The 22,619-nt window shown below is 41.4% G+C and overlaps 1 protein-coding gene across 1 annotated transcript in view; it reads right to left on the bottom strand.

Annotated features, from left to right (window-relative positions):
- Positions 1-22,619, bottom strand: part of LOC120031163 (diacylglycerol kinase beta-like) — a 57,120-nt gene that overhangs the window by 33,236 nt on the left and 1,265 nt on the right. Inside the window, exons 2-15 of the mRNA XM_038976768.1 lie at positions 19,116-19,192; positions 18,472-18,619; positions 17,642-17,791; positions 15,857-15,906; positions 11,430-11,504; positions 11,121-11,240; positions 6,149-6,266; positions 5,838-5,926; positions 5,460-5,576; positions 4,895-4,993; positions 4,608-4,712; positions 3,586-3,659; positions 2,680-2,754; positions 990-1,075 (exon numbers count right to left, since the gene is read on the bottom strand). Coding sequence (XP_038832696.1) covers positions 990-1,075; positions 2,680-2,754; positions 3,586-3,659; positions 4,608-4,712; positions 4,895-4,993; positions 5,460-5,576; positions 5,838-5,926; positions 6,149-6,266; positions 11,121-11,240; positions 11,430-11,504; positions 15,857-15,906; positions 17,642-17,791; positions 18,472-18,619; positions 19,116-19,192 — 1,383 coding nt within the window. The remainder of the gene's footprint in view (positions 1-989; positions 1,076-2,679; positions 2,755-3,585; positions 3,660-4,607; positions 4,713-4,894; positions 4,994-5,459; positions 5,577-5,837; positions 5,927-6,148; positions 6,267-11,120; positions 11,241-11,429; positions 11,505-15,856; positions 15,907-17,641; positions 17,792-18,471; positions 18,620-19,115; positions 19,193-22,619) is intronic.

Raw genomic sequence — 22,619 nt, 5'->3', positions numbered from 1 at the left:
AGGGCGGCGCACAATTGGGCCAGCGTCGTCCGGGTTTGGCCAGGGTAGGCCGTCATTGTAAATAAGAATTTGTTCTTAACTGACTTGCCTAGTTAAATAAAGCATTTTACGTACAGGTGGTCCTGGGAATCAAACCTACTATCGTGGCGTTGCAAGCTCCATGTTCTACCAACTGAGCTACAGAGGACCACACCCCCACATTTTGACCACAACAACAAAACTGAACACGAATCCACTTTAATATACTGTCTTTTTTAAAATGTGATTTAACTTTGATTTGCCCAGGTCTCTGAGTAAAAAAAGACATCTCAGTCAGTGCAGCACGGTTATCTGACCATCATTCAAATCTAAAATCTGTGCAACAACAGATAGACCTTGACTCGACGTGAATGTCCAGTCTCACAGGCTATTTCAGGAGTACTGTACCATTCATTCTGTCCGTTATTACTTCTCTTTGTTTTGATTGATAAAAAATTGAGGCAATTTTTAAAGGCAGAACCAGGAATATGTCTTGAAGAACAAATTGACTTCAGGCTGTTTCTCAAACGACGACTAATATGCCGATTTTCAACTCACATAATCACCCTATTTTACCTCCCTTGAATACGCAGGCTTGGACGTAATGAAAATATTTATATACAAATCATAAAAGTATATTTGATGATTTCTTGCAAAATAACGAGAGCACTGTTTATTTCACCAAAGTAATACAACATTATAATAATCAAAACACACAAAAGATTTCACTGTACAGCACAAGGTTATGAAGAGAGCACAATGAAATGTTAAGGAAAGGGGAAAACTGTTATAATGCAAAAGTTATATTTAGAATGTAAATACAATTTTTATTATGAAATTGTGAGGACCAAATTCATACTTAGGCCTAGTTCCATTCATCCCACTAGTATACTAACTAGTATATACCAGGATGTGTTCACCAGTCTGTTCACCAGTGTAGCACTGGTGTGGCAGTGGAAGTGCACACTCACCTATGAAATCCAGAATCCAACCGACTGTCCCATCCCCACCACAAGCTAACACTCTGAAATCTGGGACCTCTCGGAAGAAATTCAACCTTGAACACAACCAAAAAAATCATATACACAATACCAGTCACGTAATGCATGAAATAATCCCCTTTCAGAGAGAAACATATTTTCTTTATCTACTATAAAGTCATTCAAACCTTTAGACATTCTGCCCTGAAAGAATGTACTATTATGTCCAATAGTAAATTGAACTCAAGGCTACCTTATTCAAAGGTACTGTAAGTGTTTTATCTCCATACTTATCCCTATTTTATCTCACATCTATATTGTAACTCTGCTGCACTGGAGCGGCTCTGCAAAGGCCGCTAGAATCTCACAAAATAACACAGATCACATTGACAATTATTCCTTCAGCCAGCTAGTCTGTTCAGAGGCTAATCGGATCAAGATGGCCAATGTTCAGTCCAACTTCTTCCGTTCCTTCACAATAACAAAGCCCTAACTGAATGAGGGAGCCTCCAAGCCTCATATGGCGGATAAATTATTCGCTCAATTACTCTCCAACTGGGACTGCAAACCGTATTAGGTGCAAAACATACGGCCGCGAACATGAAAGGCAACTTTGGGGATATTTAAATACCAAGAAACAAACACTTAATTTGGGCTAATTGCGTTAGCACTAGTGCTAATTGACAGCAGTGTGTGCGGCTGCCTCAGCCTGCTAGTGGCCACGGTGACCAGTCACCTTGTTAATGCCAACCGTATTACATACACTTCACCAAATATTAACAAGGTTACAGCCGGGGCAAGGTCATCTGGAATGTTCCCAGCTAAAGATAGAGAGGGGCTTCTTCTGAGTGCAACACATCTCTAAGAGCCTCGTCAATAAACATGGCCTTCCCAGCCAACAAAGCTCCAAACACAGAGAATCAAAAGCGAAGACACAACATGGCCGACAAGGTCAATTTCAAATCTTACGACCGTGTAAGATAGATCTATGGAGTAAAGCCATTATTTTGCCCCTCTGGGCCACTGTAATTATGAGCACAAACTAAACCATCTACAAAAGTTTATATTGGACTTTTCCTCTTCGCAAACCATTTACATTCTGCTTTCAAAACCTAATCAAAATCCAGCAACATTAGAGCACGGCAGCGATGTGTTCCTGCATTTTAGAATGCTCCGAAAGTGATGTGTCTAAAACAAAAGGGGCAGAACCTTGTGCATTGAAATGATCTGCTCATCTTCTTAATCATAGACACGGATAGTCCAACAGCCCCAGACCCATGCCTGTGCAGCCTACAGCGGTATGCGTGATCACACATCAGCATGCCTCGCATCACTCACAATATATCGCTATTCCCACCCACTGTAACCAATACTAGACTCAAGCACAGTGTTGTTGTCTCACTGCTTGTGATCTCTGATCTCACCTTTCAATCACGTCTGCATATGAATCCTGATTGAGTGAGAGGCTCAAATTGAGAGGCCTCTCTTGCATGAGATGTTGGATATTATGACTGGGCAACAGCGGAATACATTAGGGCTTTGTAAACAGTCGCTCATCCACCACTCTGATTCCACATGTAACTTGGGGATAATAATGATAGTTGAATCATGACTGTAGAGTGTTCTGTGCACTTTAGGTGATGTTGCGGAGTCTATGTGAGATGATTAGAGCAGAACTTACCCAGGCATGGGTCCATTCTTGGCCAGGTTGTATACCTGCCGAGGGTTTAAGAGGTACTGGAATTTTCTGTAGATCCTGGAGGAGAGGAGAGGAGAGGAGAGGAGAGGAGAGGAGAGGAGAGGAGAGGAGAGGAGAGGAGAGGAGAGGAGAGGAGAGGAGAGGAGAGGAGAGGAGAGGAGAGGAGAGGAGAGGAGAGGAGAGGAGAGGAGAGGAGAGGAGAGGAGAGGAGAGGGGAAAAAGAGAAACAAGGAAAGGAAGAAAGAAAAGGATGGAATTGTGACAACCAGCAATGCAGTGTTGAGTTGACCCACAGAAACCTAATGAAACATCTCCCCCTTACAGCTACCACAGAACATCTGGATTTTGAAGAAAAGTCCAAATGCAAACACTTAACTGAAATATGATCAACTGAACCCCTGTACATTGTCTGTATGCTGTTTTGCTACAGTATGATTGACAGCTCCAATGCCCTATCCCAGTGTCATTGTCAGCAACTGGGAGGGCTATAGGAAGAAGTCATTAGAAAGACTAATTCATTTTAATTTCCATTTCATTATATCAACTGGCTCAAGTCATATTTTGATCTCATCATTTAAACAAATGAGGACTGGAGTAATAAGGATTAGAATGAATATGTTCAGTAATAACCCAATTAGGCCCTGGGTTAAAGAAGAAGGTCTAACCTATACACTGACAACCAGGGATGTGACAGTCAACGACAGCGCCATTGAAGAACCTCTGCTGAATCATGCAGGAGTCCGTAGGTAAATGTTATTGTGTTTCTATTTGACTAACTAAGCTTTGAGCACTCCGTGTGCAGCCGGGCTACGCAGCTCTTTGATTGAAGAGCAGTTCTGAGAATCCCTTTTTACAGAGAGATAGAGCGTGGGGAGAGAGTGTGCTTACCTGTCACCTTGCTTCCCTCCACTCTTTGGATTCACAAACACTAGCAGAGGATGAGTTCCCTCTATTGTTGTGATCTATAGGAAAATATATCAAAACAGAAAGCCATTTCAGTCTAATTGCTTATAATGTAGTAGGCTGATCTTACGTTAAAGTATAGCGTAAAATCATTATTATAAACTGTGAATAAAAAATATTTATATTTATATATATTCTAGTTACTGGTATCGACAATTAAAAGTTCAAACATTTCTCAGGGAAACAACAGACAATACCCAACAAAATCCCAGGAAATCAACTGAACAATACCCCTCCTAATTCAAGTTATAACCATCACCATCTCCTGATTGGGAGAAGCAGTTTGAGTCTTGAGTGACACGGGGGCTATCCTTAGAGACAAGCCTCTCTATCGCTACCTCTGGTAGAGCAGTGGCTAGAGAGAAGCAGTAGGCCTCTACCACACTGGAGGCAGCCAGGGCTGAGGCGAGGCATAAACAAAACAAGCCCTAATCGCAGGCTGTAGCCTACGAGTTGGCCTTCCTGCCGCTCAGTGGCGGGCGGCGGTGACAGTGCGCCCGTGCAGCTCCCTGACACAGATGAAGCTCTTAACTCTCCCTGTCTGCTATCCCAGCAGGCCGAGCGGTGGATTAATGAGCTCCCTGTCCAGCCAGGAGTGATCCATTACTTCCTCTAATTATAAATAATAATCCTGATTATTATGCTGGTTAGCCGGAGAGGGCAGAGATGGATGTGGCGGGGAGATGGTTCAGGTTGATTGTCACCGGTTGTCTGTCTGTTAGATATTAGGGAGGATTTGGATGGAGCTGATTCTTGTTTTGTTCACCAGTAGAAACTAATCTCATATTAATCCTAACAGAGTCATTTTATATTATCCTGCGCCCATCAAAGTTTAAATTGTGGTTAGATTCGAAATTTCAATTTAAAGTACACATTTTTCACAAAATTCTACTAAATGTTATCCTGATGCTTCTATAGAAGAAAAAGAAAAAGGTTTGGATTGTCACCTGTAGTCCTTGGCCATCCACTGTGACTGAGTTGGCTCTCTGCATCTTCCCTCTGCCTCCTGATTGGCTGGATCTGGAATCTTTCCTCACCGTAGACTGTCTTTCCTGGGGGTCAAAGCGCACAGACAGCAGAAATGGGCATCTTGAAAACAATCTAATACACGTTATCAAAAATATGGGAAACTGTGATCTATGTATGAGGAAATATACATATCTTTTCATAAAGCTATTCTGTGGTAAATTTGTATATAAGCAGAATATGGTATCGTTTTGAAAGTTAAATTCACCAGTATGACAGGACAGATTGTGTTGGGGGGCAGGACATGGTCCTTCAGTGGTCCACAGTCACACTCAGGTTTCACATGGGAGGCACACTTATTATGAAGCTGGATGAGGGGAATGAATTACAACCATATTAGTATTAGGGTGACATTCAAGATCAGAACATATTATTCAATGTTACCTTTCATTTGATTGTCATTTGTAATTTGATATTAGAGTTCAGTTCCTTTAAAATGTATGGGGGCCATAAAATATAAAATTCAGTTATAGCTATGTAGAATTGTTTTTAGCTAAACACTAAGTGCTGTTGAGTAAAAAGCAAGAGCATGTTGTGTAATTTACAAAAACACAACTCCTAACATTGGGTTTATTTTAAAAAGACTGATATCAAAACACATTTTAACTGTGGTTTATTTTCCATTAGCAGAATACTGGAAATAACTGTTACTTGGTGTAAATTGGTAAAGTGAGAGGCCTTGGATAAAAGGTGCAAAAACTAAATCATAAACAGCAAGAAACTGTGGAAAATAATGAGGAGGTGACTGATTCTCCTCGGGGGGGGAGGGGTACCGTGATTTGGCACCACACACAGTGAAGCCCAGTCAGACCCTGGTAACACTTAATGGTTTTGTGACACTTGTCACACTTGGTCGGGCAGTTTCCCTCCACCCAGAAATGGTGCATCACCTGTGGAGCGAGAAACAGAGAGAAACAGAGGAGAAAAGCAGAACAGAAAACAAGTGAGAAATCCATAATAGTAAGAAATATGTAACAATGTTGTTTGTGTATTGGGCATGTATTTAAACCAGACTAAATATTGTAATTAGCTATGCTTAATATCAGAATGACTTGTTTATTCCATTAGTGAGGAAGGGGCCCTGGATCTAAGCTCCGTGGAGCATCACTGATCCGAGCGTGCCGATTAGTAAACACTCCAATTGGACGCACCTCTGTGTTTTTCTTGCTCTTCACGTAGGTTTTGATGCACGACGGAGGAGCACGGGCCACACAGCGCTCATGAACAGTGTACTTGCAGACTGGGAGAGGTGGAACACACATTTTGACAACAACAAAAAAATCACAAAAACAAGTAAAAATAGCAAACATTAAATTGAGGTTGGAGATCCACATTTTCGAAGGGTGATTTGGATCACAAAAATGCCTTCTTAATGATGAAAAAGGGCATGGAATAAACCTTTTATGATTGGTAAAAATTAGAGTAGACATGAGGAAACAACTGTTACTGTTACCATACTCACATGAGCAGCACAGCCCTTGCTTGCCCAGGCCTATAAGCATGTTCAGACACAGGTTACAGTAGGCCGGCTTGTTGAAGTGCTTCAGTCTCCACACGTGCTGCCCATCGTCTTTCACATTCTGAAGGAAAGATGATTGATTGGTTTGATTGATTGGTTAATTATTGACTGGTTGATAGTTGGGCTATTCGTTATATGTCAGATATAAATAGGCCATGTAAAACAAACATGCCTCTCTGACATGTACAATAAGGAATCACATCGGCTCTATTCGTGGCATTTTGATCTGCAGCGTTCGACAACGTTTGGCAACTGAATGTGGCCCATGTGAAAGATTTAGCTAATTTTTAACTGTTCTCCAAAGCCATCAACTTTAGTGGGGAGGATTGCCTGGGTTCTTCCCTTTAATCCTGTGTCATTAATCATGTCATCTATTATGTCAATCACAGCAAAATGACAGTCTGACGTCACTGTAAGATACTGTCTCATTAGCCTGTGATAAGTGATGACTTGTTCAAGATCATTGAAATCAAAGGCAGCAAAAAAATGAAAAGATGACTCCATCTAGTGGACAAAGAGAGCTAGGACATCAGTGGTGCCATCTGACGAAGCAATTGACTAGTTAGGCAGTGGTGGGAATGTCCAGACCTTGTACCTGATTCACACAATAGGGCCCACCCCACCCCAACCATGCTGTGCTGGCTCAAATATTGTTTCCCCACATTGTCCTTTCCAGCACGGTTCCAGCAACTATGGTGGATGAGGAACCAGGCTGGCCTAATACAGCTGGCTTTGACTCGGTTTGGCCTGGTAGTGTGAATCAGACTATAGAGGGTTTAAAGGCCCAGCGCAGTCAAAATTATGTTTCGTCTGTGTTTTGTATCATATTATACAACAGCTGATGAAAATAACACTGTAAAGGTCAGATTTTGTGTTATTTCCTGATAGTTGGGTCGTTCCACCAATCCGGTGCCTTTTAAAAAGTGTAACTTGGTCAAAAAAGACGTTTGTTTCCACCTCATGTTAACATTCTGAAACAAAGAGCACATGCTTTCCCTTCTCACGAGGTAAAATAACAAAAACGACTAAAGTAAGTGCATATTAAGTCATATTAAGACTATCAGCATATCGATTGTGCAACCAGGGCTGGTAAAACCCTGGATCATTGTTATTCTAACTTCCGCGACGCATATAAGGCCCTCCCCCGCCCTCCTTTCGGAAAAGCTGACCACGACTTCATTTTGTTGCTCCCAGCCTATAGACAGAGGCTAAAACAGGAAGCTCCCGCGCTCAGGTCTGTTCAACGCTGATCCGATCAATCTGATTCCACGCTTCAAGATTGCTTCGATCACGTGGATTGGGATATGTTCCGCATTCCGTCAAACAACAACATTGACGAATACGCTGATTCGGTGAGCAAGTTTATTAGCAAGTGCATCGGCGATGTCGTACCCACAGCAACTATTAAAACATTCCCAAACCAGAAACCGTGGATTGATGGTAGCATTTGCCGAAACTGAAAGCGCGAACCACTGCTTTTAACCAGGGCAAGGTGACTGGAAACATGACCGAATACAAACAGTGTAGCTATTCCCTCCGCAAGGCAATCAAACAAGCTAGGCGTCAGTATAGAGACAAAGTAGAGTTGCAACACAATGGCTCAGACACAATAGGTATGTGGCATGGTCTACAGTCAATCACGGATTACAAAAAGAAAACCAGCCCCGTCGCGGACCAGGATGTCTTGCTCCCAGACAGACTAAACAACTTCTTTGAGGACAATACAGTGCCACTGACACGGCCCGCTACCAAAACCTGCGGACTCTCCTTCACTGCAGCCGACGTGAGTAAAACATTTAAACGTGTTAACCCTCGCAAGGCTACAGGCCCAGACGGCATCCCCAGCCGCGTCCTCAGAGCATGCGCAGACCAGCTGGCTGGTGTATTTACGGACATATTCAATCAATCTTTATCCCAGTCTGCTGTTCCCACATGCTTCAAGAGGGCCACCATTGTTCCTGTTCCCAAGAAAGCTAAGGTAACTGAGCTAAACGACTACCGCCCCGTAGCACTCACTTCCGTCATCATGAAGTGCTTTGAGACACTAAACATCAACAAAACAAAGGAGATGATCGTGGACTTCAGGAAACAGCAGAGGGAGCACCCCCCTATCCACATCGACGGGACAGTAGTGGAGAGGGTAGAAAGTTTTAAGTTCCTCGGCGTACACATCACGGACAAACTGAATTGGTCCACCGACACAGACAGCGTGGTGAAGAAGGCGCTGCAGCGCCTCTTCAACCTCAGGAGGCTGAAGAAATTCGGCTTGTCACCAAAAACACTCTCAAACTTTTACAGATGCACAATCGAGAGCCTCCGGTCGGGCTGTATCACCGCCTGGTACGGCAACTGCTCCGCACACAACCGTGAGGTCTGCACAACGCATCTCCGGGGGCAAACTACCTGCCCTCCAGGACACCTACACAACCCGATGTCACAGGAAGGCCATCAAGATCATCAAGGACAACAACCACCCGAGCCACTGCCTGTTCACCCCGCTATCATCCAGAAGGCGAGGTCAGTACAGGTGCATCAAAGCAGGGACCGAGAGACTGAAAAACAGCTTCCATCTCAAGGCCATCAGACTGTTAAACAGCCATCACTAACATTGAGTGGCTGCTGCCAACATACTGACTCAACTCCAGCCACTTCAATAATGGAAAAATTGATGTGAAAAATGTATCACTAGCCACTTTAAACAATGCCACTTAATATAATGTTTACATACCCTACATTACTCATCTCATATGTATATACTGCACTCTATACCATCTACTGCATCTTGCCTATGCCGTTCTGTACCATCACTCATTCATATATTTTTTTGTACATATTCTTCATCCCTTTACACTTGTGTGTATAAGGTAGTTGTTGTGAAATTGTTAGGTTAGATTACTCGTTGGTTATTACTGCATTGTCAGAACTAGAAGCATAAGCATTTCGCTACACTCGCATTAACATCTGCTAACCATGTGCATGTGACAAATAAAATTTGATTTGATTTCTAGCCTGGGTTGATGTGTTATGTCCGACCAGCTCCTTTTTCTACCACAAAACACCAGAAAATAGCCAAAAAGAGTAGAACCAGCTCACCTGCTTGTACACTATGATCTGACTATTTGATGTTCAATGTTTCTTTAGAAAAAAATATTTTCAAAGGAGTAGTTTCACCATATTGAAACAAGAGTTCAGTTCACGCAACAGGTTTCTCCTGAAAATGAGGGACATACGTAAATGAATCACTAATCACATGAAAGAAAAATCATCATCTTCAGAGATTACTTTGTCAAAGCAACAAAAATAACTAGGGCTTTACAATAATGATACTTTGATACATTTTTGGATTAAGTAGATTGAAATCTTCATAGAAGTGACACAGGGTTGATGGAGGGACATGTGAAAATGCTGAATTTTGGCACTTTAGCAAGCCTTTATTCATATAAAAAATAAGATTTATTGAATTCCTCATGTGGTTTATATTAAAAGGCACTTCATTTAATATAACATGCTTTTAAAATTCAATATTGGTGCACAATTCCTACATAAAATATTAAAGGGACGCAAAAGGCACCCATTTTGTGTAACGACCCAGTTGCTGGTTGAAAATGCAATCGACACAGGATCTTCTAATCAGCAGTTTTTGCATGAATGGCAGTAAATAAGTTAATAGACCAATAACAAAGAGAGTTCCAAACCTGCCTGCCAATAACAGCTGGTTTTCAGTTTCCCTTCAGACCACTACCAGACAGTCCTAGCAAAATTCTTGCTTGAGAAATAGCTTTTGCAGTAAGGTACTTAATTGTTTCCCAGATATGATATTGATATAAAAATGGCTGCATTGGCCCTGTAACTCAAATCAAATCAATCATCAATCAAATGTATTTATATAGCCCTACTTACATCAGCTGATATCTCAAAGTGCTGTACAGAAACCCAGCCTAAAACCCCAAACAGCAAGCAATGCAGGTGTAGAAGCACGGTGGCTAGGAAAAACTCCCTAGAAAGGCCAAAACCTAGGAAGAAACCTAGAGAGGAACCAGGCTATGAGGGGTGGCCAGACCTCTTCTGGCTGTGCAGGGTGGAGATTATAACAGAACATGGCCAAGATGTTCAAATGTTCATAAATGACCAGCATGGTCAAATAATAATAATCACAGTAGTTGTCGAGGGTGCAGCAAGTCAGCACCTCAGGAGTAAATGTCAGTTGGCTTTTCATAGTCGATCATTAAGAGTATCTCTACCGCTCCTGCGGTCTCTAGAGAGTTGAAAACAGCAGGTCTGGGACAGGTAGCACGTCGGGTGAACAGGTCAGGGTTCCATAGCCGCAGGCAGAACAGTTGAAACTGGAGCAGCAGCACGGCCAGGTGGACTGGGGACAGCAAGGAGTCATCATGCCAGGTAGTCTGAGCTTGAACTAAATCAGTTTACCAGGTAAACTGAGCTTGAACTAAATCCTGCACACACTCTGGCCATCCAGGCAGTGGCGGTTCTAAACCATTTCAACTGGGGGGGCCAAGCTGGGGCCAGTTGTACTGTTAGAGGGGCCAGTTACATTAGACGTTATTGTTGTCATATTGTTTTCTTCACTGCATTGCAGGCATTAGCAGGCAAAAGACCATGTTCAATATCATCATCGTTGCAACTGTCTAATAACGGATGTAAAAAAAGAACGATAGCAAAAATTAGTTATGTAAAAAATATTTCATACTCCACATTTAGGGGGGCCACAAGGGGGTCCAAAATTGTTGTCACAGGGGCACTGCCCCCCCCCCCCCCCCCCCCCCCCCGAACCACTAGTGCATTCAGGACCAGAACTGAATACTTCAGAGCCATACATAGAGAATCGCTTGGCTCCGGTCTAGAAAATCTGCCATTGAAAGTAAAAACAGTGATGATGTTTAGGTAAAACACTCACCGTCTCTAGGCCCAGTAGTACCAGCAGGGGGATGGTCGTACTGCCTCCCTGGATCCACTCCTCCAGAGACACTGTGCCGTCATGGTCATAGTCAATCTCCTGCATCATCTCCTGCAGAATCTACTCACAACCAATCAGAGACAGTACAGTGGGATCTGTCAACACAGATTATATATGACACCCTCATTCAAGCTATACAAAGTTACAGTATTTTCTTGTTATTCATATATCTGAAACTAGGGGGCCCTAGAGCTTTATGTCTATGGATCTGCAGTATATTAAATGTTTATGAAAAAATATGTATTTTACCGGCTTCAGTTCTGTCACATCCCATTCCAAGTACTCAGCAACATGCATCATTTGAGAGATGATGTGCTCCAGTTCCTAGAAGTGGAAAACAAATCTTGCGTCAAAATATATCTATGGTACAATAGCCATTCTTCAATTGATGGTTTTAGACTGATGAACAGCATGTAATGGTCAGTTGGTACAATCTTCTCTCTCCAAAAGAGAGTGGTACAATGCACAGCAAAAGCAGCTTGAAAACTGATACAGGCTTGATGACTTTAATTACAATGGTTGCCCTACGGGAGGGCAATTATCGTCTAGTGGAGAGTCATCACATGCAGACCAGAGCAATGAACATGAGACATTTACCCGCCTGCTCCTCCGTAACAAGCCCAAGCTTTTTAGAGGGCTTGTGTAATGTTAGTCTAGATTATATTGTACAAGATATTCTACATTTCCATATGTCAGTGTCATGGTTAGAATGAGATTAAGGTAAAATTCAGATTTCCAGAAGGTCCTCTACTGCAGAATTGTATTTATAGAACATTAGGTAGCTATCATGTACCATTGTACCCAGCGTGGTCTCATAGACTAGACGTAACATAGTAAAATAAATCTGGGACACTCAAATTAGTATGATATGTTATGTTTGGTATAGTTACATAAGACAGAAGGTTACTTAAGGCAAAAACGAAAGCAGGGTGGTTGGTCGGGTTGGATGGGTAGACTTATAACACGAACGTCTAGCAGCCCAAAAGGATTGCGTGTTAGAATCTCATCACAGACAACTTTAGCATTTTAGCTAATCAGCAAATTTACAACTAACGTTACTTGCTACTTTTTAGCTACTTTGCAACTACAAGCATGTTAGCTAACCCTTCCCCTAACCCTAACCTTAACCTAACTCTTAACCCTAACCTTAACTCTAACCTTAACCTTCTCGCTATAGCAGCTTCATTCACTCTTCTTCTTCTTCTTGCTAGCGCTAGTTTTGGAGAAAACTGCTGTGGAAAACTCAGCCAGAAACTAGCAAGTGTCATATGAATCCACAACATCACCACAAACATCTTTTCAAGCCAGGTAAGTTACAATCGTTTGAGATACTACCTAGTGATGTAATAATGTCACATTTTATTATATAGATAGATGATCTGCTCTATACGGTTTTAAATAGGTTATGCTAGCTAACGTTAGCTATGTAGACTAAGTTAGCTAGTTAGGTTAGGTAACTACTGGTAGCTAGGTTTTAAAAGATTCACATGTAAACATGCAGTGGACGGGCTATTTTGATAAGATAATTAAGATAATGCACCATGAATTATTAGAATATTTATTTATTGTTTTCTGTTAGAGAGTGGAGAGGAAGGAGAGGAGGAAGACTGGATAGGAAGAAGAGTGAAGGAGACAGAGGAGGAAAGGTAAAGATATGGTTACAGAGCCTGCCAATGTATTATTCCAAACAATGTTTTTAAGATAAAATACAAAAATGAGGCAAGCAATCGGAATCTGTTAACCAAAGTATTTGATCTAATAGTGTACTATTTATTATTAAAGATTGGAGAGGAAGAAGAGAGTGAGAATGAAAAATGAAGGGAGTAAAAAGAGTGAAGCGAGGAGAGTGTAGAAGAGTGAGGTGGAAAGGTAAAGAGAAGGAAAGGAAGAAAGATAAGGAAGACGAGTGAAGAAAAGAGGAGGAGAAAGATTGGAGTAGAAGAAAAATTTAAGAGAGTAAGAAGAGTGACACAAGGAGAGTGAAGAAGAGCAGACAGAGGAGGTACAATGACTGTTTCCAAGAAACGGAAATGTCATTTTAATGACAACATGATGAGAGAATTTCCATTTATACGCTCAGGTCAAGACGATAGAATGGTTCACTGCACCCTTTGTAATTTCTCTCTTTCAATTGGCAGCGGGGGAAGAACGGCAGTGGTAGAACATCAACAGACGAAAAAGAATAAGGCCTCTCTGATTGCCTGTGTTGGTATGCCCTCTGTCACCACATTCTTCAAGAAGGTAGAACCTTCCCAAGAAGAATATGATTTAGTTGTGCAGGAGGGTGTCTTTGCATACCACACTATGCGACACAATCATAGTTACAGATCTATGGACTGCACAGCACAACTGACACGGAAGCTTTATGAGCCAAAGTTTACATGTGCTAGGACAAAATGTGAAGCCATAGTGAGTAACGTGTTAGCACCATGGGCAACTACTTTGGTAACACAGGACCTAGACCAGGTTGAATGTGTGTCCCTGGCCATTGATGCATCCAGTCATGGACATGTAAAGCTGCTGCTAATAGTAGTCAGATATTGTAAGATATATGACGGCAACACATCTGTGGAAACAAAACTGCTTGGTTTTGTTGAATTGAAAGGGGAACAGCAGAGGAAATTGCAGTTGAGGTCCTAGTGGTCATCCCATTTTTTTACCTGGAAAACAAAGTCGTGGCATTCTCTGCCGACAACACAAATACCAACTTTGGAGGACTGAATAGGCTGGGGAGGGTCAATGTCCATACCGGAAGTTAAAAATGCTCTGCTGCGGGAGGTGATTGGTTTAGGTTGTCCTGCCCACATCATTCATAACACGGCCAGAACAGCTTTGGATATGATTCCCCTTGATGTTGAGTACCTGCTCACAAAGATATTTTCATATTTTCACCGTCAGAGTAGAAAGACTGAAGAGCTTTTGTGAGTTTGTTGGCCAGGAGTACCATAACATTTTAGGACACAGCAATGTTCGCTGGCTGTCCATGCTCCCTGCTCTAGAAAGAGTGCTGAAAATGTATGTGCCATTGAAATCCTTTTTTCTTTCTGAAGACAAATGCCCTGTTGTCCTGCGAACAATGTTCGAAGATCCACTGACTGAACTTTGCCTGGCCTTTGCCCATGGAAACCTGACCGTATTCAGTGACACGATCAAGATGCTTGGAGGCCAGGACCGCTGTGTTGTGGAGTCAGCTGCAATCCTGAGAAACGTTGAGGCAAAATTGACTGCAAGATGTGATGAGAACTTCATTCCAGTTTTGGTCAGAGGACTTCTGAGAGAGCTAGAGGAAAATTAAGCAAAGTCTAAGGAGAGCTTTCTCAAAACATCCCAATCGTTCTTCACTACGGCTGTGAACTACTTGCAAGCATGGGGAAAGCACACAGATAACCTAAAAGATTTACATTGTCTCCTGTTAAAAAGGCAACCTCAGCATGAAGAGATCCAGAAGGCAGCAGCCACACTTCATGAAAAATGCCCCAATGTGACCATCAATGAGGATGCAGTGTTTGACGAGGTTACTGGCCTGCAAGAGTTCATAAAGGGGGGATCGCTTGAAGAATGGAAAACATCTGAGACACTTCTTAGTCAGAGATGGAGCACGGTGGTTACCCACTTCAAAGAGAACGACATCCCACACACTAACCTGGCTAGATTAGCATCTGTTGTCATGTGCTTACCTGGAAGTAATGCACCAGTCGAGAGAGTGTTCTCCCAAATGAATGGTATATGGACAGCAGCAAGAAATAGGTTCACTGTTCCTACCATCAAGGCCATGCTTATTGTGAAGACAAACTTCAACCTCCCCTGCGCCAGGAGTTCATGGAGAAGCTGGCCAAAGACAGAGCAATCCTGAAGAAAATACCTTCTTCTGAGAAATATACAGATTAGGTTGGTATAAGTATATTATGTAGTTACCAATCTCATCATCATTTTATTTCTTTATTATGTTGTTAAGTATTTCACATATACTATTGTCTGTTTTTTCAATTTTGCTCATGTTTTCTTCTGCTCGTATTCTACCCAGACTACCAGGACCAGGAATGGCTGTTCAGATCGGACAGTTCTGTCTTGTCTGTAGTGTTTCTGTAATATAGTTGTTTTCTCTATCACAGTGTGCCTGTTAGACTAAATACATGAAACTGGAATTGTCCCCCTTTTTAATTTCATAGATAATAACATTGGATATTTTAATGATATATTGACTGTCGAACTGGAAATGTCCCCGGTTTTAATTTCAGAAATCTGGTCACCTTACCCTAACCCCTAGCCTAGCTAATGGTAGCCACCTAGCTAAAGTTAGCGTTAGCCACCTAGCTAATGGTAACCACAACAAATTGGAATTCGTAACATATCACACGTTTTGCAAATGTGTAACATATCATGCAAAATGGATGACATACATCCACAAATTAATACGTACCATACCATACGTAACATATCATTCTAATTGGAGTGTCACGGATTTCCATTTACTATGTTAAATCTACCCTTGAGTTCAGGTTGCAGCAGCAATCATTTTTCAGTACAGTAAATAACATGGCGTGTATAGGACAGAACCAAACATGGCTCTGGTATAGGCTTTAGCAAATAACAAAGATGATGTTTCATGTAAGGCTGTGTTCAAATAATTTGTTTGGCATTTTTTTGAATACGTATGAAGAAGGAAAAATGATTACCGAACTATCCAGAGACCCATTCCCATCTGTATCATAGAGACGAAACATAACTGTGGAGAAAGAGATCAAACATTTATGAGTTTCAATTGGTGTTTGAGATGCAATAGATGTCATTGAGACACATTTTTACTACCAATTTAGTTTCATGGATGCACTTTACTATGTTGAAGAACTAAAACTTCCTTTAGTTTTTAAGGGTACAATCAGCTATTGCACTCCCATCAATTCAAAGCAATGTTTCCCCACATAAAAGTGTTCTTAGCATCTCAGTGTTGAAGTCTGATTGGTTCCTCCACTAGCCCCCAGCCACCACTCAACACCATCACCATGGAAACAGACAGCTCCCTCACCAGAACAGTGATTGGCTATCCAATACAAGTGTGACTGACAGAGATACACACACACACCAGTTCTATAGTAATATAATCATGACAACACTCTCCTCTGCCCCAAGTAATTTACATACTAATGGCTGTTCCCAATACGTGGAAAAGTGTTTTTAGCCCAGTCTCAGCATGACGCTACCCCCTCCCCCAATATCAGTAGTGGTGCGGCTCGTGACAAACCCAGCTGGATTGAGGAGGGTGAGCCGGTGAGTTCACTAAGGACTCGAAGAGGGGGGTTGTTCATTTCATATGGGGTTGACGTCAAGCTGCTGTTTGTCAGACACTAATTAGGAGCTAATTGACAGCTTCCTGCTGTGGTGCGGTCAGGAGGAAGGGGAAGTGAGGTAGATGCCTGGAGGATTGGGAACTCTGCTGGAGCTGGGAAGGTGTTTGTGGTGGTAATCCAACGTGGCCACAGGAAGGTAATGGTGTGTAGAGAGATGGGAGGAATAGCATACAGTCGAGTCACTCAAAAAAAGCATAGAGCTAAGTTGTCTAACCATATGAACCTACAGTATAAAGACTGTTATCTGTCGTTGTCCTCACCTGCTCTTCAAAGCTGAACTAGTACTACTTGCAGTAACTTTTACTTATTTCACTGTAGAGACATAGGGTATATTTCTTCAGTCATACAGAACCTAGGGAATTTAGCTTGCTACTGATGATGATCAATACTCACTTTTTCGATGTTTCTCTTTTTGCCATGTATTCCCTGACTTTGCGCAACGTATGTAGACCTACAGATATAGCAGCTAAAGTGAATGCACTGTAAGTGTAAATTGAAACCAGTCATTCTTAGAAGAACCAGCAGAGGGCCCTGTTTAGTACCCCAAAACATCAGCGAGGCTAGACGGAAGGAGGGGTAGAGTGGGATTCTCTACAAGGAGAGATACTGTAGCATCCAAGGCTAAACCAATGATGTGCTCCCTGGGCCAGACCTGCTAAATTATTAACACACTTAATTTTTAATGAACGGCTCTGCTCTTCAATTATTCAGCAGTTGGATGAGAATTATAAGAACACATAAAAAGTCTGATGTTCAATTATCTAATATAATGTCATAAATAAATAAGTACACATCTAAAGTTTAAGTAGAATAAAGAGATACCATGGCAACGCTAATAAGGGCTTTCAGTAAACATAATGATTCAAGTAGACTACAGTGAAAAGGGTAACCTGCTGCTCCTGCTTAGGTAATGGGAAATATATAGCAGTGTATTGGGATGAAGCTCAAACTTGTTTGGCTATGAGTGTTTGTATTTACGGTACACAAATGTCATTATTCTCATGGGTAAACCCCAAAATAATATTATTTTTCTGTAAATCCCAATTCTGCTTTATAGCCAAAGGAGCTCCAGTATATTCCCCTTTCAGAGGAAAAATAATAATTAGTCCTCACACTCCAGTTTGTCCTCGGGTCGGCCACCCTCCAGCAGTGAGAGGTAGCAGACGATGTCCTTCAGTTGAACCAAGCCTAGAGGTCTGGGCAGAGTCCTGGGTAGAGGGGGCACCTTCAGAGGGGTCGAGTTCCCTTTGATCAACTTGAGGCCTGCAGAGAGAAGAAGGCCAGAGAAGAAGGTCAAAATGTAGGCCGGTTATGATCATTGCTGAGCTTATGCCTCTAATGTCAACCTCAAACTGTCTTTCAAACTGTCTACCAATAAATCGAAATTCATGTTGTGAAATTGATTGCAGATGATATATAGGTGTAGTTTTTGCCAATATTACGGTAGTAAATGTTGACTAGACAGCAAAGTTTTAGTTTGTGAAGATTGTAGTTAGTACCTCAGGACACGTACAGTTTGGACATTTTGTGAAAAAGTACAAGCTGATGCTACAAACGCTGCACTCAATGACTTGCCTGTAAGCTACAGTCCACGACAACAAGGCAATCTGGGGTGGTCTGACGACAGAGTTAACAATACTGAACCAATTACAACAGTATCACCCAGTGACACTGCTCTTTGTGGTAGGAGTACAAACTAAAGCAGACCTAAACAACTTTAGGCTTTTATTTGATGTTAGAGAGATTGTTTGTCTGCTGCTGAGGTCATAGTTTCTATGCCTTCTTGATCTGTTGCTTTGTTTGTGTCTGAAGTGAAGGTGCGGTGGTCCTTAAGGGGCAAAGTAGCTTTAGAAATTCAGTAACAGCGCACACAGACAATATAAAATCTACTTTGCCCCTTAAGGACATCATCTGAAGGTTATAGTTGAAGTGCAGGGTCTTACCAGTAACTCTGGGCTTGTCTATGGAAGAGGGGCTGGGTTTTGGTCCCTTGTTACTGAATGATAAGAAGAGGTGCTGACAGAACTCCTCTGCCAGCTCGCTCTCCAGAAACGTCTGCATGAAGACCTTGAAGCCTTCAAAGTCAATCTCCTGAAACAAGACACAGAACATGATCCTGGTTGGTATAATTCCCATGAGGGGAGATTTAATAACCATATCATTACCATATCATGCCTGGGAGAACAAGAAATTACATTACCTGATTGAGTATGTCTTGCTTCTATGCAGCATTGAATAAAGACATTGGGCATCTCAATAAATCAAACTTTTAAAAGTCAGTTACTCATATCCTGAAAAGCTGGTGTGACATTTTCAGCATCCCCTCTATAACCAAAGTAAGTAGTGCCTCTTCATTTCAAATGCCAAAACTTACAAATATATTGGTTTGAGGTGAATATAGACTGATAACATTGTTGAATGTTGTTGATATCAAAATGACCATGAATTGGTAGCAAGTCTGAAGTGATGGTAGTGTTCTACATTACGAAGAAGCCTCACAGTAGTTCTGCAATGTTTCATGCAATGCTAATGATGCCAAATCACTACCAGAACAGTCAGAACAGTGTCTTATGGAAAGAAAGACTACCTCCTCTGGGTTATATTTGGCCAACACTCCATCTCCATGGAACTCCTGCAGCACATCTTTCAGCTTCTTGGTTGAGTCTAAAAGAAAAACATTCCGCACATGTTATAACCATAAAGACTTCCCATTAAATAGCAATTGATATCATCATGTCCGTGAAGGGAGATCCCACTGCGAGATCTCATCTAAGAGTCTTTAAAAAGGTTCAGTCTACAGCTCAGGAGAAATCAGATCTGACACCCACCAGACCGCATCGAAATCACAAGGGGAATCACCAGACTCTGGAACGGGTAGCAGGTTAGACTCCTCTGCCTGGTCCGTTTGGTCTGGTTCCTGTCAAGATCTCTTCCTGTATTTTCAAACTATGGGAGTTTAGCCCCAGGAGTGTCCTGGCAGGACTGGTCCATTTGGGCCCCTGGTGTAGACATTGTTTTATTATATTATTCTAGCTCTTCCATTATGGTATTTGTAGTGGATAATGGTGTGTGTATATAGATTGTGTATAGGCTTGTCTACCGTATGAATCTTCTCTTTGTGTCAGACTGGGTTCAAGTGACTTCTGTTTCTTTTTTTCTGTATTTATTTGTCTGAATATGGTATGTACAGTTGAAGTCGGAAGTTTACATACACTTAGGTTGGAATCATTAAAACTTGTTTTTCAACCACTCCACAAACTTCTTGTTATTAACAAACTACAGTTTTGGCAAGTCAGTTAGGACATCTACTTTGTGGATGACACAAGTAATATTTCCCAAAATTGTTTACAGACAGAATATTTCACTTATAACTCACTGTATCACAATTCCAGTGGGTCAGAAGTTTACATCACTAAATTGACTGTGCCTTTAAACAGCTTGGGAAATTCCAGAAAATTATGTCATAACTTTAGAAGTTTCAGATAGACTAATTGACATAGTTTGAGTCAATTGGAGGTGTACCTGTGGATGTATTTCAAGGCCTACCTTCAAACTCAGTGCCTCTTTGCTTGACATCATGGGAAAATCAAATGATATCAGCCAAGACCTCAGAAAAAAATTGTAGACCTCCACAAGTCTGGTTCATCCTTGGGAGCAATTACCAAACGCCTGAAGGTACCACGTTCATCTGTACAAACAACAGTACGCAAGTATAAACACCATGGGACAGTGCAGCCGTCATACAGCTCAGGAAGGAGACGCGTTCTGTCTCCTAGAGATGAACGTACTTTGGTGCGAAAAGTGCAAATCAATCCCAGAACAACAGCAAAGGACCTTGTGAAGATGCTGAAGGAAACAGGTACAAAAGTGTCTATATCCACAGTAAAACGAGTCCTATATCGACATAACCTGAAAGGTCGCACAGCAAGGAAGAAGCCACTGCTCCAAAACCACCATAAAAAAGCCAGACTACGGTTTGCAACTGCACATGGGGACAAAGATTGTACTTTTTGGAGAAATGTCCTCTGGTCGGATGAAACAAAAATAGAACTGTTTGGCCATAATGACCATCGTTATGTTTGGAGGAAAAAGGGTGAGGCTTGCAAGCTGAAGAACACCATCCCAACCGTGAAGCACGGGGGTGGCAGCATCATGTTGTGGGGGTGCTTTGCTGCAGGAGGGACTGCTGCTCTTCACAAAATAGATGGTATCATGAGGAGGAAAATTATGTTGATATATTGAAGCAACATCTCAAGACATCAGTCAGGAAGTTAAAGCTTGGTCGCAAATGGGTCTTCCAAATGGACAATGACCCCATGCATACTTCCAAAGTTGTGGCAAAATGGCTTAAAGACAACAAAGTTAGGTATTGGAGTGGCCATCACAAAGCCCTGACCTCAACGCTATAGAAATGTTGTGGGCAGAACTGAAAAAGCGTGCGCGAGCAAGGAGGCCTACAAACCTGACTCAGTTACACCAGCTCTGTCAGGAGGAATGGGCCAAAATTCACCCAACTTATTGTGGGAAGCTTGTGGAAGGCTACCCGAAATGTTTGACCCAAGTTAAACAATTTAAAGGCAATGCTACCAAATATTAATTGAGCGTATGTAAACTTTTGACCCACTGGGAATGTGATGAAAGAAATAAAAGCTGAAATAAATCATTCTCTCTACTATTATTCTGACATTTCACATTTTTTAAATAAAGTGGTGATCCTAACTGACCTAAGACAGGGAATTTTTACTAGGATTAAATGTCAGGAATTGTAAAAAACTGAGCTTAAATGTATTTGACTAAGGTGTATGTAAACTTCTGACTTCAACTGTATGTATGTATATATTATTGTATATTATTATATTATTTTACTGCTCTATGGATATAATTATTGTTTGGATTACCTTATTTACTATTATTTATTAATTTACTTATTTTTTATTTTTCTTTCATTCTTTATGTGATGTGCATTAGGAGAACGCCAGAAGAATAATTAACATTTAATTAACACAGTGAATTATTGTAATGTTTGTTTATGTGTCAATTAATCCCATAAGGGACGGGTTGCCAATTGGAGATTTGACACGAAAATAAAATGTCATTAATTTATTAATTTCATTCATTGTAGCTTCTGGAGCAACAAGACTAGATTTGGAAGGATGACCACGTGAAACCATGAAACGTGTGACTGGGTGCCTGTTTGATAAACCCACCAAAAATAAATAAAAAAGTATTAACTCGTGCACTGTTTTCTTATCACTCCTCTACATGGTCAAAAAACTGTCAAGTTGTCATCCTAAAGCTAACACTTAAAAGGAAATGACTTAGCGTAGGTTACTTTAGGCCAAAATGCATGTCACATCAATGTTCTTTTACACAGCACCTGGGAAAATACACACCGCAATGTCACTGAGCAAAAAAATCCATTCTAATAATCGTCTCTGATTATGAAATCATAACTGCAGTGAAGTAGACTGTAGAGTATTGGTGCTCATGCAGTATGTGAAGTGAGGAAAGTGTGCAATAGAGCTCATTTCACCTTTTAATGAGAAGAGGGGGGGCTAAAGTGAGCTGGAGGGACTGAAAAGGAGGGAGGGAGAAGTGGAAACAGCAGAAGGTCCATTGTTGCACCTCGGAGAATGGGATATTTTATAACCTTTCGCTGCACAGGGAGCATAATGACTAGCTGTGAGCCAATTTGAAACACGATTATCCAAATCTCTCTATCACACACTGTCCCTCACTCTTTCTCATTTCCCCCCGGTCCCGTACCCTGTCTCTTCTCAGACTTTCGACATTATAGTGGAGCTGGATTTTTTTTAGGTGGTAGATCAGCTTTAATATTGCAGATAGATTGTGGCTTCCATCAATGTAATTGTCTGCATCATTTCCAATCCCCATATATTTTTTGGGTAAAAATATATATACATTTATGGAAAATATTTACAAAAAATACATGGGGGATTGGAAATGATGCAGGCAATTACATTGATGGAAGCCACAATCTAACTGCAATATTAAATCTGATCTTATGTCCCCCCCAATTCTAAAACCAAAGTTGCGCCCCTGGTAAACATTTCAGAAGAAGAAAAATCGA

Source organism: Salvelinus namaycush, chromosome 37 (assembly GCF_016432855.1).
Source record: "Salvelinus namaycush isolate Seneca chromosome 37, SaNama_1.0, whole genome shotgun sequence".
NCBI lineage: Eukaryota > Metazoa > Chordata > Actinopteri > Salmoniformes > Salmonidae > Salvelinus > Salvelinus namaycush.
Note: the sequence above shows the minus strand (reverse complement) of the source record. Positions and strands in the feature narration are given on the sequence as shown.